At 37.7% G+C, this 14,348-nt stretch overlaps 1 protein-coding gene across 13 annotated transcripts in view; it reads right to left on the bottom strand.

Moving 5' to 3' along the window:
• Positions 1–14,348, bottom strand: part of LOC134531686 (MAP kinase-activating death domain protein) — a 268,039-nt gene that overhangs the window by 190,922 nt on the left and 62,769 nt on the right. For 9 of the 13 annotated variants that reach the window (XR_010075065.1, XM_063367486.1, XM_063367496.1 and 6 more), the window contains exons 2-4: positions 7,022–7,925; positions 6,394–6,556; positions 5,443–5,656 (exon numbers count right to left, since the gene is read on the bottom strand). Coding sequence is in view for 11 of the 13 variants with exons in the window: in XM_063367486.1 (XP_063223556.1) it covers positions 5,443–5,656; positions 6,394–6,556; positions 7,022–7,310 (666 nt within the window). In the remaining 2 variants the exon portion in view is untranslated. Of the gene's footprint in view, positions 1–5,442; positions 5,657–6,393; positions 6,557–7,021; positions 7,926–13,697; positions 13,789–14,348 lie in introns of those variants that run through there. The other 4 variants (XR_010075066.1, XM_063367493.1, XM_063367497.1 and 1 more) reach the window with 2 other exon arrangements.

The raw sequence follows: 14,348 nt of genomic DNA, 5'->3' as shown, positions 1-14,348 counted from the left end.
AAGTTACAGGCGCAAAGAATAGTGTGCAAATTTTAATTTGGAAGGCTTCAGGGATCTACTCCATTGGCTGAGAGGATGCGTGATCACGGCGTAGTGACGTTCAAACACTTGGCAGGAAGCAGGCAACGAGCTGGGCTCAGACGTTTAGGTTTAGTCTAATTCACTAACCCTGATAAACAGCACAGTTTGACTGTAATTACAATACTGCAATTACTGTGAGCTGGGCAACATCAGGAAGACGTCGCAGTGTTTCAGTCTTCGCTTCTTCTTCCCCTTATCCACCATTTTTTTTCCCTTTGCCTTCCCTTCTTTCCCAATCCACCTTACCTTGTGTCCCCTCTCATTCCTTCCCCTACTGCCCCTCTCTTGTGTTTCGACACATGCACACCAGAGGTAAAATTTTCTATATAACTGATGTCTTGTTAATATCGGCCTGCATAGGGTGGTCATCTAGACAGCCTTAAATCGAGTCTCAATTTTCTGTCTGGACTGCCACTATCTAAATTCATGAATGGATAGCATGGGTTTCTGGCTGCGCCGTTGTTTTTAGTTGCCATGATTCTCCTTGCAGTTGCTCCTGAAAGCACCAGAATGTTAATGTTTTAAGGAATAATTTCCTATTGTGCTCATCTCCCACTATTAACTGTGTCTCTTTTTTCCTTAGTCGATTACGTTAGACTGTGTTAAGGCAAAATAGTTCTCATCTGTAGGACAATTCACACAGAGTACTACGCATCACTGCATTTACTGCCCTTAGATTGTTTCTGAATTTAATGTATACTTTTTTGCTACCAATTGTTTATTCCTAATTAGGTGCTATAATCTAGTTTGCATTTATTGGGCTTGAGTTTAATCTCTTTTGCTATATAAATAATATTTTTCTTGCTTGTAATGTTTGGAGTTGCACATTTGTAAAGTAGGCACTTAAATGTATTTTTTTTCATTAGAATCATGCTTCTTTCATCAAGTTTAAATGTGTCATGCAATTGATCTCGTTTGTGCTCCGTCATGTCCGGTTCCCACCGGATTGGCGTTTTGCTCAATCACATCCATTTCAAGAACCCTGTGACCTTATATTGTTCATGAGGACACATGCATGATAAATCTTTAGTCGTGTTTTCTCAATCCTATGTTTTGTGCTTGAAATTCAGATGAGGTTTCACCATTATCTTTTCTCGTTAGCCTCCTAGTACATACTATGACTAGGTTTTCTGTGTTTCTTGTGCCTTACTCGCTGGCGAGATTGAAAGTTACTGGAAGCGAGTCGGCTCGAGTACATTTCAACAGATTTGAGAAACAGTAATAGCATGGCAGACTTCACATTCACATAAGATGGCCGATATGTTAATAGTGTACTGCAAAATGAAAAAAAATTGCAGGTGGAGCAATCTACATTTACCAAGGGTGCTTTCACAACAGTATGTACCGAACAGAAAACCATTTTTGTGGTTTAAGCAGCAAATAACAGAAACTGGGAGTTTCACACCACGAAGGGTGATGTACACCAAACTGCACACTGCTAACTCGAAACGGTGTCTTTTCCCCGCGGAGTATTTTAACATCACTGTGCTTAGATTGCAAATCCTCTCAGCCAGTGGAGTAGCACCCTGAAGCCCGCAAAATACAAATTTGTGCACAAATACTTGCACCTGTAACTTTGCAGGGCTTCGTTTCCAGACATGTGTTACTTAACAAAAGTAGCCTGCTTTATTCGGGCACCCATTTAATTTATGCCCCACAATTCCCAAAAATTCTGTAAAACAAAGCAAAAAAGATAGCTTTTTTTATTATTATTTTTTTTTATTATTTTTTATTTTTTATTTTTTATCTTCAATGCATGCCAGCTTGTGTAAAAGGTGCAAAACATATTTTGCCTCCCCTCCTTGCAACTTGGGGTAAATTTTTTCTAGTCTGTCTGTCAGGCAGGAGAAGAAAATTCCTTAGTTTTCAATTTTCAAAACATAAATTTGCTGGTTGTAGGGGGTTGAGGGGGCCTCGATAAAGTTGGTCAAAACATGTCATTACTCATGGTTAATAAGCCTAAATTCTGAACATTTGAGGTAATAATTCTATACACATTTTGATATATTTTTACAAAACATTTTGTATTACAGTGGTTTAAATTATTCAAAATTGTAACTTAAGCAAAAAATTTCACATCATTATGTGCCTAATGCTTAACATTTACACAAGTAGTAGGTAGTGTTATTAAAGTATTAACTTACTTAAAATTGCAGCAGATCATTATAAACTATTACCACAAAACTAATTATGCATATTCCAGGTATGATACCAGTTTCTAGTTGAAGCCAATGAAGAAGTCCTCTGTGGTTAAAACACTTCAATAGAGTAGGCCTACAGTTTAGGAATTTTTTTAACAAAGAGTAGTAAAGAGTTGTGAAACATATTAGTAATTAGTAGTTTTTCCAGGAAGTTGCAGTTACAAAATAACTGTAATAGTAGGCTTAGCAGAAATTTATTTTAGTATTAAGACACAAAAAGGGGTGCAGTGACAACCTCATACACACAGTGGCGTCTCGTCAGGGCAAGCAAGGCAAGCAGTGCTTGCCCAGGCAGTTTGCAGACAATGTATTTTTTAAATACCTAAATATTTTATTCAGAATAGTATTTTACTTTGGCTCGTGCAGTTAGGTGAATGTATTTTTTACATTATCTTTTTGGGACCCAATACTGTGCGCTGTGCGCTATAAGAAAAGAACTCGTCGACACACAAAACATGCTGTTTTAGAAGCGTTGCTAGGTTTAGAAGCGCTGGTAGGACCGCTTTCAGCAGGAAGGCTGCCGCAGTAGTTTCCTTTCGGAAGGGGGGTGGCATGGTACAAAGGTTCGAGGAGGGGATTGGCTGTAAAAACATGTGGTAGAAGCTACGAAGGTAGCGCTTTCTTGCCGAACTGAAGCGAACGTGGTCGAAGCAGACGGTGGAATTCTTCCGCCGACTGCTTCGGCTATGTCCGCCACAGTTCGGCAGGGCAGGTGGCGAGGTCGCATTTCAGTCGGCGGTCGTCTCTCGGGGCGCGCGCATCTCTCTTGCGGGCTGTTGGCTGGGAGTTCCCTGCGCCCTATTGGGTAACCGAAGGCTGGCAGTGCGTGTGTGATTTGTGTGCGTGCTGGGGGCGGCCTAGCAGTGCCAACTGCTACCGACCGCGTCCCGCGGGTGGCGGATACGGGATCCCAGCTCGAGAGTTGCAATCTCGCTGGAGTGACTGTGAATAACCACGTACCAGTTAACAGAGTTTCTGAATACGTATGAAGATAGTTTCTTTCGTGTTGGTACAAAAAATACCAACATTTAATTTTTACTATTCTAGTACATTTTTATGAGCTTCTCTTTATTTTAAGTACTTACTTTGCCATGTGTTGTCTGTTTATATATTTTGTACCAGATATCGATGATACTACACTCCCACTTAGTATATAAATAATGTAGAGTAGGTCTTTTATTATCAGAATAATGTATGCCAAACATTATTATTTTTCAAAAATAGTTTATAATTTTAAAAAAAAAATGTCAATTTTCTACCTGTGGAATAGTCAATTATCAGTTAAGAAAACGACTTAAATAGCACCCTTTTGTACCTTGAAATCAATATTTTCTCGGGGGAGGGCCCCCGGACTCCCCCCCCTCCTAGATGTTTTGGGGTGAACGGAGTGGTTGCTTTCCCTCATGTAAACCTCACGCCTCGCCACTGCATACACACTATGCTTCTGGCAGTCATATCCATGCATGACTACTGAACATTAAACCAACACAGCATGTTTTACATCTTTTCCAACTGGTAACATATTAGAACAAGTAATTTCATATTTTAACATCTTGACGTCGACCGGGGCTACGCCCCCTAGAGCCTGATATGTTACCACCCTCCTACCCCTCTTTCTTCCGTCCCGTCCATTTGAATCTCCCGCAGCCGACGTATGCGTGTATGAAAGCCCGCCACGAGGCAGAGTTGAGCCAGTGCCTCGTTGCCTCCTAATTTATATTTAATTATTATTGTATTTCTTTAATTATCCCTAGTGTTGTGTATGTACGTTTCAGGGCATAATACTTTACTTCATTTGTTTTCCTTTAAGCATAAATGCTACAGACTCAGACTTGCCGAAGGCCATCCAGTTACTGTAACTTTATTTAATTCCTTCTGGTTTGATTCAATTATTACGTGGTTGCGGTTCATGAACCGCCAGGGTAAAATGTTAAAGGGTTTTTGGTCATTTAATTGGTTTTATTCAATATGCCACGGCGCAATATGGCTCGGAATAACGGTACTATCCGTCTTGGCGTGAAACGCCATTTTCCTGCCACCCCGCGGCCATCACTCGCCCCAATCGCTTCACATCACCATCCGAGGTAGGACGCCCTCTGCACTCCGAGGACTTTAACTTCGCTATACTGACTCGGTAATTCTCTTCTGTGTAGTTCTTCTTAATCATTTTCGCTATCCTCTGTGCCTACCTAGGGGGTTGGCTGTTTCATTAATTACCTTGCAATCCGTAAGGAGTTCAGAAATCACCACGAACGTAACATCCGACAACGTGGTGGCCAGACAGTCCGTAAACCGATCGCGCTGCAAGGCTTTTAAATAGCTTCAACCTATTTTAAAGTTCTTTATGTAACACGCTCAAGCGGGAATTGTACCATGTAGTCTACAATAAATCACAGCGTTATCGAACTTGTCTCTTTTCGTTTGACCACGTGTGCACTCGAGGTTGGCGTGTGGGACACCATAAGAGCCCACGACGTTACTATATAGCGTGCCTGTCACAGAGAACGGGTCCAGGTCAATTATTCTGTAGGCAGTGCACGAGGGTCGAGTCATGTCCCCAAACAGGCGACATCAAGCCCAGAGTTAAGAGTCTCAGCCAGGTCCATGCCCCCCTAGACTAAGTGGCGCCCTTCTTCTTATTTAAAATCTCTCTAATGCTCCGACAACCCCCGGCGACATCAATCTTTATTGACTAAAAGAATAAACTAATTGTTCTGATTAAATGAAATGCAATTCAAAGGTTCATCTTCAATAAAATATTTTTGGGAGCCTCAATATCTGCTTCCGTCTAAATAATTGTAAATCATTCACAGCAAGTTGAAAATAACATTGGTGTGAGTCTAATGACAAGTACCCACATTCCAGTAGAGTAACGCTAGAATGTTATTAGAACTTATATAATAATATGTAATTATTTTGTATACATATTCTTATTGCTATAGTGTACAAAACAAGACATACCCAATTTTCATGTATTTGAATAAAATAATATTTACACTTTTAACAAAACGTAAAAGTTACGGAACTACTTTCTTAAGATCACTGAAAACTAACTGGATATGTATCAGACAGCGAATGTGGTGGTACATTCACAGTAACATACAATGCTAATATTAGCAGAGATGCGAGTAAACAATCACCACGCGGACGGGACACCCACCTGCCTGCGACGACTGGCCCTCGGGGAAGGGGAGTGGGAGCCCCCGCTCTCCGAGTCGTTGCTGGGGGCGGTGACCCCCAGCCGGGGCGGGGGCCCCAGGTGCTGGTGGGACACCTGGTGGGACGTCTCCGAGTCCCTCCGGCTGGGGCAGTCCCTGTCAGAATCACTGGGGCCCACGTTACTGCTGCGGTAGTCGCTGCCACCAAAAATACGACTATAAGAGAGTTTTCAGTTTACTAACTACAGGACGTCAGAAACACAGCACAGGACACTTGCATGCACTTAACATTCAACACTTAAAACACTTCAAAAAATATAATAAACACTTTAATAAAATTTTTGGAGGGCCCAATGTTTTTAACAACTTTATATTAGTGAATCCTTCACAGGAGAAACCGTACTATTGTCAGAGTTATTTCTGTTTCACTGTAATTCAAAGTATAATCTTGTCTCTACTTAGGAGCTTTAAATACAAGTTATCTGTTGATCATGGATAGTCTAATCTGTGTTTAAAATCTCTCAAGAAAAACATAACAAAGAATTTTAATGTTATAAAAAAATTACATGCTGCCACATTAGTTATTATTTAAATTATAGCTTTAAAAATATATTCAAATATTAAGTAAAATAACTATTAAAAGAGCCACTAAACAATCTCTTGTCACAGTGTACATTTTCTAAACATTTAAACATTGTACTGTAATACTAACACCATGTGAACCAAACTAAAGTAAATTAGGAACTGCAGAAGAATTTTTAGTAATTGTTTTCATTAGCTAAATGATGTTTAGTAATGACAGAGAAGATGTAACTTATACCTACAAGTAAAGTAAGCCATTTAAAATAATTTCTGTTTCTACTACATAAATATACACAAGGTAAATAAAGTGAAAATTGCAAAACCAATCAGCTCCTATAACATAAAGCAAAACATACTGGAGCTACACTAACCTGGAAAATGCGGAATCCGAGCTCTTCTCCATGCTCTTTCTCCACGACTCTCGACGAAAAGTTGACGAATGCCTTCCTCTTCTGGAGTTTGCAGACGTCGCACCCGGCGAGGCACGTTCAATTGGGCGATAGAAATTGACACATATGCCATACCGACATTTACCTGAAACCAGTAAAAACATTTAATGAACAAGTAACTGAGGTGTTATGCAGTTTTAATAAAATTATGTATTTCATGTAAATAAAACCTTTTAATACATAATTGTCTAATGTTGATTTGATAATCAAAACTAAAGTACCTATTAAAAAAATATAATTCCACATTTTCATTTATTAGTATTAAATATTAGCTGAATAAATTTTTGGAGTAATATTACCATCTAAAATTAAGTACGCATCTTCCTATTAAACACATGTGCCAAAAGGTTATCTTACATTATTATTGTATTAAATTAATTAATAGTTTAGATACATATAATAAATATAAATTCATAAAATTATAAAACAAAATATATAAAAATTAATTCAAAAATATTTAGTTTTAGGAAATTGCAATGTTCAGTGTTTTTTGCTAGTTTTATTGCAAACCAAAATGACTACAATTAGGACAGCATGGCATGGCACTAACCCGAGTCTTTCTCGGTGAGCATGAACACGAAGGACGTGGCTTCCCGGAGTGCATTCCGGCGAGGCCCCACTGACACACAGCCCTCCGGCTGGCAGAAGTACACCATGTCCAGGGGCATGGGGAAGTCCTTGTGATCCTCGGTGGGGTACCTCCGGAGCAGCTCGGGAGTCTGGACCGGCGGGGAGGAGCCCCCACGAGATGCCAGCCCCCCGCCCGAGGGCCGAGCACCCACTATCGCCAGGTAGTCCACCAGTCGCGGGCACAGAAACTTCTTCTGAATGTCACACATGGCTATAAGGCCTCCGACTAACTACCGCTTACATAGCTATCACACCATTCTTATTGCACTGGTATTATTGTAATGTTACACTTTTAAGAATTGTTCGGCAAACTAATTCTGCTTCAACCATTCAGCATTCAGATTTTTCATGGTTGTAAAAGAATGTTATTTCTGATGCCCAATTCATCTGTGAATGTATCTCTTTTAATAATTATCAGAGTAACAATGTATCGCGACTTATGTAAATACTGATTACTAGAGGACTACCGTGTACAAATTTTTTGTAAACATTGATATCTATAATAATTTACTACTAGGCCAACATGTTTGATAGCATGAATTCATCAACATATTATTGCAAAATTTTCTGAGAAATTTTGTGAACTGAAGTACGATGATCGGCGTAAGGTCACCGTACAATAATAATTGGAGTCTTTATATGAAGTCTTTTAAAATTCCTGTGCGCTTGTTTCTTGATAAGGTTTAGTAAACTTCTTGGTAGCAACTTCAAGTACAGACTCATTGCATTGACGATGTATCGTAGTCTCTAAAGTACTTCTGGGGCAAAGTCATTCATCAGAAATAAGGATGTACAAAAAGGTGGCGAAATGCATTACAGATCACCTGGAAAAAAAAAAAAGAAATGGTTCCAACACCAAACATACTTAATGAAAGGGACACCCTGAAAGTACTTAAACATTTTACATAGTTGTGTATTCATAGAAAAAAAAAGTGTGAATACTAGTTATAAAATAAAATATTTATAATATTCACAAAGTTGAATCAAATTGTGAATATTGTTCTCGGCAATGCTGTACAACGAATTTTTCACAAGTTCAAGTACAGTAAGTGCAAAGACACTGGGAAGTACTCTCAACATGTATTTATGTAATATTTTTTCAACATTTGTATGACTACAAACTAATTTAGTTTTACCAAAGAGACACACATACCCCTCGTAATAACTTAGGGTTCTCACACTCTTACTTCAGCATATTTCCTAGAGTTTTTCCTGTTTTCCCTGACCCATATAACTTTTTTCCTGTCTCATCACTTTATCCGGCGAAATGATAGATATACAAAATAAAAAATCTTATCATAACAACTTTCAACAAACATACACAAAATGAAATTTGACTTTTAATCATTGTCATCTTTTTTGATCAACAATAAATAAAAAAATACAGCCAGTCTGATAAAAGTAATGAATAAATTTGGTTGATCAAACTTTAAAATGATACATTATCAATTATGATTAGACTAAAGTCTAAGAGCATAGATATATAAACTCAGCAGCAAAAATAGAACCGGACACACTGATTTTCTCCCATGATTCTAATTATTTTTTTATTTGTGGTAAGAATTAATTTTTTTTATAGGTTATTTAAAGAAAGTCTACCCTAAACAAATAATTTTTATCAATAAAAATGTACAAATAAGTTATAAATAATAAAAATAAGAAATTCACGATTTTTTAAAACTGATAATTCTTCCTTTTCGTTAGGTTTTCTGACAGGGAATGGCCGCCTCTGTCAGTGGAGTACGTTAAAAAAGTAATTTCTTCTTTGCCTGACCAGGTTAGCACCCTTCATCCTGTAATTAGGAGTAACGCCCATTATTAGAAGGCCATCTCTTAGGAAACCTGACAAAAATTACGAATTACAAGTTTTAAAAAAAGTGTGAATTGTATTTTTTTTATCATTTATAATTTATTTGTAGTACAGTATTATTTATAAAAATTATTTTTTATGACAAACTTTTTTTAATAACCTATAAATATACTTATTCCTACCACAAATTTAAAAATAAATGGTATTTATTAGAATTATACAAAAAAATCAAGTGTCTGCTTTAATTTTATTACTACTGACTGTGTGTGTATGTACGTGTGTGTGTGTGTGTACGTGTGTGTGTGTGCGCGTGTGTGTGTGTGTGTGTGTGTGTGTGTGTGTGTGTGTGTGTGTGTATATACAGGGGTGCCCACAAGGGGGGGGTAACGACGCAGACTGCGTCATTAATTTTTCAGGGGGGAAGGGGGGTGTCAAAAGACGAGAAAAAATATATATCATCTACATACTTATAGCTTCTAATGTGAAAATATGTTTCTGGTGCTTTGATAATTGAAAGGGATCTTGTATTTCAAATTGGCAACCCCGCACTTTCCTCAACAAAAGCAGTCGGTTCAGGATGGTCCCTATCCCCGCTTCGACAATAAGCGCACACACTCAAAAGTAAAAAAAAAAAGCTTCGCGCCTGCGCAGACCGTGCAACTGAAAGGAGAATCTGATGCATTCTATCAGGCTTGGAAATTCTATACCTCTGTTCAGCTCATGCCCGCCTGATAGTTGAGACCATATAAGTGTTATCACTTTCCTTCTCTTTTCATTGTTTTGATTGTTATAGCTGGCAGCGACGCCCAGAATTGGCTGGACCACACTGAAGCTATTGCTCAGAGATTTTGTGTGAAGGGACTGTTAGACATGATAAGTGGGCAGACCATTGCAAGAAGAAGCATTTTTATAAAGTTAAGCACAATTTAGAAATTAGGAAAAAAATAATTGAGGTGAAGTGCAGTGATAAGTTCTGCGTGGAAACCTTATGTTGAGGGAACATCGACATCTACTGCTATTTATCAACCAGAATGAGAAAAGTAAGTGTAAAATATAATAAGCAATACAAATGTACATATCGGTATCAGACACTTATTACGGGGCCCGTCTACATGCCAGAAAATCGCGCTGCAGCGTGTTAGAACACGTGTTTATACCGAAACTATGTAAATGTGTGTTCACGCCATTTATCTACGAAAAGAACACACATTTCAAACGACTACCCTTGCTTAAGGCGCTCGCCTACCTAGCAAGTGAACAGTGTTACATAGTGTTTAAAATACACGTTTAAACAGAATACTACAGACAATTTTAAAAATCGGATTCGGTATGAAAAGAACTCAAACTTTAGTCAAGAACTAAAATATATTTTCAAAATGAATTGTACATAAAAAACAATATTTTATTACCCCTGAACATGGCCAAAAATGGGTTTTTCAGGCTTCTGTATCTTACTAACTATTCACGGGATGTATGTGTGATTTCCACAAGTGGGATTGTGACTCGGTGGCTTCAGTGATCTATACCTTGCCACACATCCAAATATCTCACTATCCGATGTGGTAAAAGAAAGCCCAAGAACATCAAGAAAGGAAGATGAAGAGACTGAAGTGGCTAATGAAAACCTGGTAGATACAGAAGAAATCGATGGTGATGAGGAAAAGGAAGATGAGGGAGATGAAAAGAAAAATGTTTTGTGGGTAACCCAAGGGTTTCTGAAACCTTATCGATGCCTCAATAACTTTTCTGGGTTTAAAGCTATTAAAGTTGTTTATGCAACTTTACTCTCATTGTCAGTAACAAGTTGTTCCGCAGAAAGAGCAATGAGTAAGTTACGTAGGTATAGTGAAAAACAGGCTGAGATTGTGCATGGGTGACAGATGGCTGTCAAATCTAATGGTTCTGTGTTCGGAAAAAGATGTGCTTGCATCCATTTCAAATGATGAAATCGTTGAGAACTTCTCTCGATCTACATCTTCAAGGAAGAAGCTTTTGTCAAGGATATAGATCAGCGTTAATTTTTAATCATGCAATTTTTTTGCTAGTGAAAGTTATTGCAAGGAGACACAAATTCAATTTGAGCTAGATTTTCAAACAGACGTTTATCTGTATTACTTTTGTTTGTTATGCTAAGATGAATATGTATATTATATATCTCAATGTTAACTGTTTTTAATATATGTCTAATTTTTAAAATTTTCCATTGTACTACTGAACTATTGTGAGTGATGCTGCGATACTATTTCATCTCATTTTTAAGCTATTAAGGTATCAAGCAAGGATTGAAAAGAACATTGTCACATGTCATAGTATGCTTAAATTATAATATTAAATATTACCTGATATGACCAAAATTATTACTATTAGAAAATCAGTTTTGATTAATGCAAAATGTGACAAAATATAATACTAAAAAAGTGTAATATTATAAAATCATTGAGAAAATGGCACAAATAATTTCGGGGAGGGGGGGGGGCCCATCATTAGGTTAGGGGGGGTGAGTCATAGTGTTTGGGGGGGGTGGGCACCTCTGATATATATATATATACACACACATATACATATATATAAATATACATATATTTATACATTGAAGCGGATGCCACTTCAAACCACACGCCGCCGAGCGCCTCCGCTCCCTTCCCCTATCACTCTGCCTCCACCTTCCCCTTCCTTTCTTCCCCTTCGCCGATTCCCGTGACGTCACTGGGATTATAAATTGGTAGGCCCCCTGTGGCCTCGGGTCTGTTCCGGTCCGGAGGTGTCGCGACATGGTTTTGGTAAAGCAGTCGTAACTTTAAATTAGTGTGAAGTGGCCATGCTCTTGTTGTTTATCTAGCTTAAATTCTCCTGAGGTTAGGGTTCTATATTCTAAATACTGTTTCGGCCGCCACTTTTAGAAAATTTGATTTTGGTTGCCTATTTTCTGTTTGAAGCGAAGCATGACTGCTGCGCCATACTCGAACCATGGCCCGACACCCCCAGATTTAATATTCTCATTCTTATTATTGCCTTAAGTATTGATTACCTTGACTGCCCGTGCTTGTACAAGAACGTACCTTTTTATTCATTCCTGTTGCCCGTAAATAATTTCTCTATTTTATTACCTGGCAATGGCCGTTGGATCGGACGGACCACAAGCACGAGCACCCTGTTTGTATCTCCTCGCGAGGAGCAGTTAGCTTGACCTTCTCGGTTTCTGTGTAATAAATTGTGTTGGTTCTGTGTGTTACTTTGTTAATTTAGGGAATTGCTTGCTTGGTAAACATTGTTGTTTAAGGTTTTGAATTTATATGCTTATAATGAAAGTAATGTAGGTGTCTCGTACGGCGTTAACTCTGTAATGTATTTGGATATGTTGTTAATGGTATGATATTGTTATCACGAGCAATAATATGCGTATATTTTGTCATGACTGTGTGTCGAATAATAGTCTCGAATACTAAATGACTTTTACCCTTAATTGTATCATCACAAATGTGAAAGGTTAAATCAATTTCATATTTATTCTGAGCAATAAATTGTATGGATTATTTTTGTAATGTTGGTTATGCTTTACGTTTCTATCCCTTGTTCGCTAAATTTCACAACATGTTTTACTTTCTGCCATGACACATCTAGCTGGGTTTTATTCAAATTTATTAATCACATATTTATTTTGTTGGTGGCCCCGCTAAGACTGCAAAACACACACACACACACACAGATATATACTAGCTGCAATACCCGGCGTTGCCCGGGCTGAACACAGGGTGTAGTTAGTAATTGTCTTCTTAATTTTAATGTCAAGTGTGAAAATTAATTTATATCACTTTCAGATCCCGACAGACGTTGTTCTGCCATTTTATAGTTATTTACCTGGTCTGTATGTAATTTAGACTTTATAAAGCAATATAGAAAAAAGCTGAAAAATAAGAGATTACTAAAATTGAAAAGATTCCATTATCTAGCTAATGTTCGACCTGCATTGCAATGCCTCATTTAGTTATGTTTTGTAATATGTTTAAAGTAGTTACACATATACAAATCATCCATCCATATCTCTAAATATATATTTATCTCTATTTACATCCCAAATTTTCGCTGTCTGTGTGAACACTTTTAACACAAAACTGAGCCAGGATGGGCAATGGTAAAACATTGGACACTCATTTGAAATAACCCGGGTTGGAATCCCGGTCCAACAATCTTTATTTCGGTTTTCCAGGTTTCCTGAACCCACTCCAGGCAAATGCTGGGATGGCTGCTTACTGTAGGCCACATTCATTTCCTTCCCTGGATTCTGGATTCCCTGCTTTATGATCACTTTATGTAGCACCCCTAGAATATATATAGTATTGTGAAACTTGTTACCAACTGGCTCCAGTACAAAGCAGTGTTTCCAAACAACAGCAAGAATGCCCAGCAGGTGGTTCCTTGGATGAAAATTAGATAAAAATATATATTATTCTCAAAACTCTATGATACATGTAAAAATTATTTTGCAAATATTAAAATACTATACATAGTTAGGAAACTAAAATTTACCAAGCAAAAGGTATAGGATCAAAAATATATTTATTTTAAAAACTACTGACACAAAAATACTATGTGTCTAAAAATTTAATTTAATAAAACAATAAAAAACCACAAACTTAATATATCATCACAAATCATGATCATCACATTACCAATATACATTGTTTTAACATGTGGCACAAAAGTGGAATTTATAAATAAAATAAACTTACCATAGAACACTGTGGCCCTGGTTAAAAAAATAAATTAAATATGATGCAATACTTACAGTGCAATCCCTCTTTCTATAGTCCTTACAAGGGTCCAAGAAAAAGTGGTATACTGTACAGAAAAAGTAAGATAATGTAATTTATACTTAAAATGCATCACATGGAACTAATGAAAACTGGTGCAACTGCGTAGAAAAACAAGACTTGAGGAGATATAAAATGTATGCTACTGCACAGGCCACAGCATACCAAGTGCTGGTGGTCTAGTGTTGACCTCGTTTCCTTACTCCCAGCCAACCCGACCCCCCTCCATTCCCCTCTCCAGCCTTCATCGTCCCAGCTTGCTCCCTACACCCACCCCGTCCCCCTCGTCGTCTTTGCAAGCCGAGAGGGGTATGGATCAATAACATCCGGGGAGTGTTCCAACCAATGAAAACACCCCTGAGCCCAGTTCTGTCCTGGCTCAATACAACGTGAGCTGTGTACTACACTTTCACTCAACTGCCTACGCTTAAAATAGACACTACAAACTGTTTTTTATCAACACTGCTTTGAGACCTATCATAATGAAAAAGCATATAACTACTTTAATCAAAGCTTTTAATCCCTTGCATTTTCCATTATTATTACTATTAAAATTATTATTGTCTTATAAAATAAATACTTAATTATGTACATACATTAACAGCCAGTAAAGGCTAGGAATTTTC

This window comes from Bacillus rossius, chromosome 5 (genome assembly GCF_032445375.1).
Source record: "Bacillus rossius redtenbacheri isolate Brsri chromosome 5, Brsri_v3, whole genome shotgun sequence".
NCBI lineage: Eukaryota > Metazoa > Arthropoda > Insecta > Phasmatodea > Bacillidae > Bacillus > Bacillus rossius.
The sequence above is the reverse complement of the archived record's forward strand: the minus strand, read 5'-3'. Positions and strand labels throughout refer to the sequence as shown.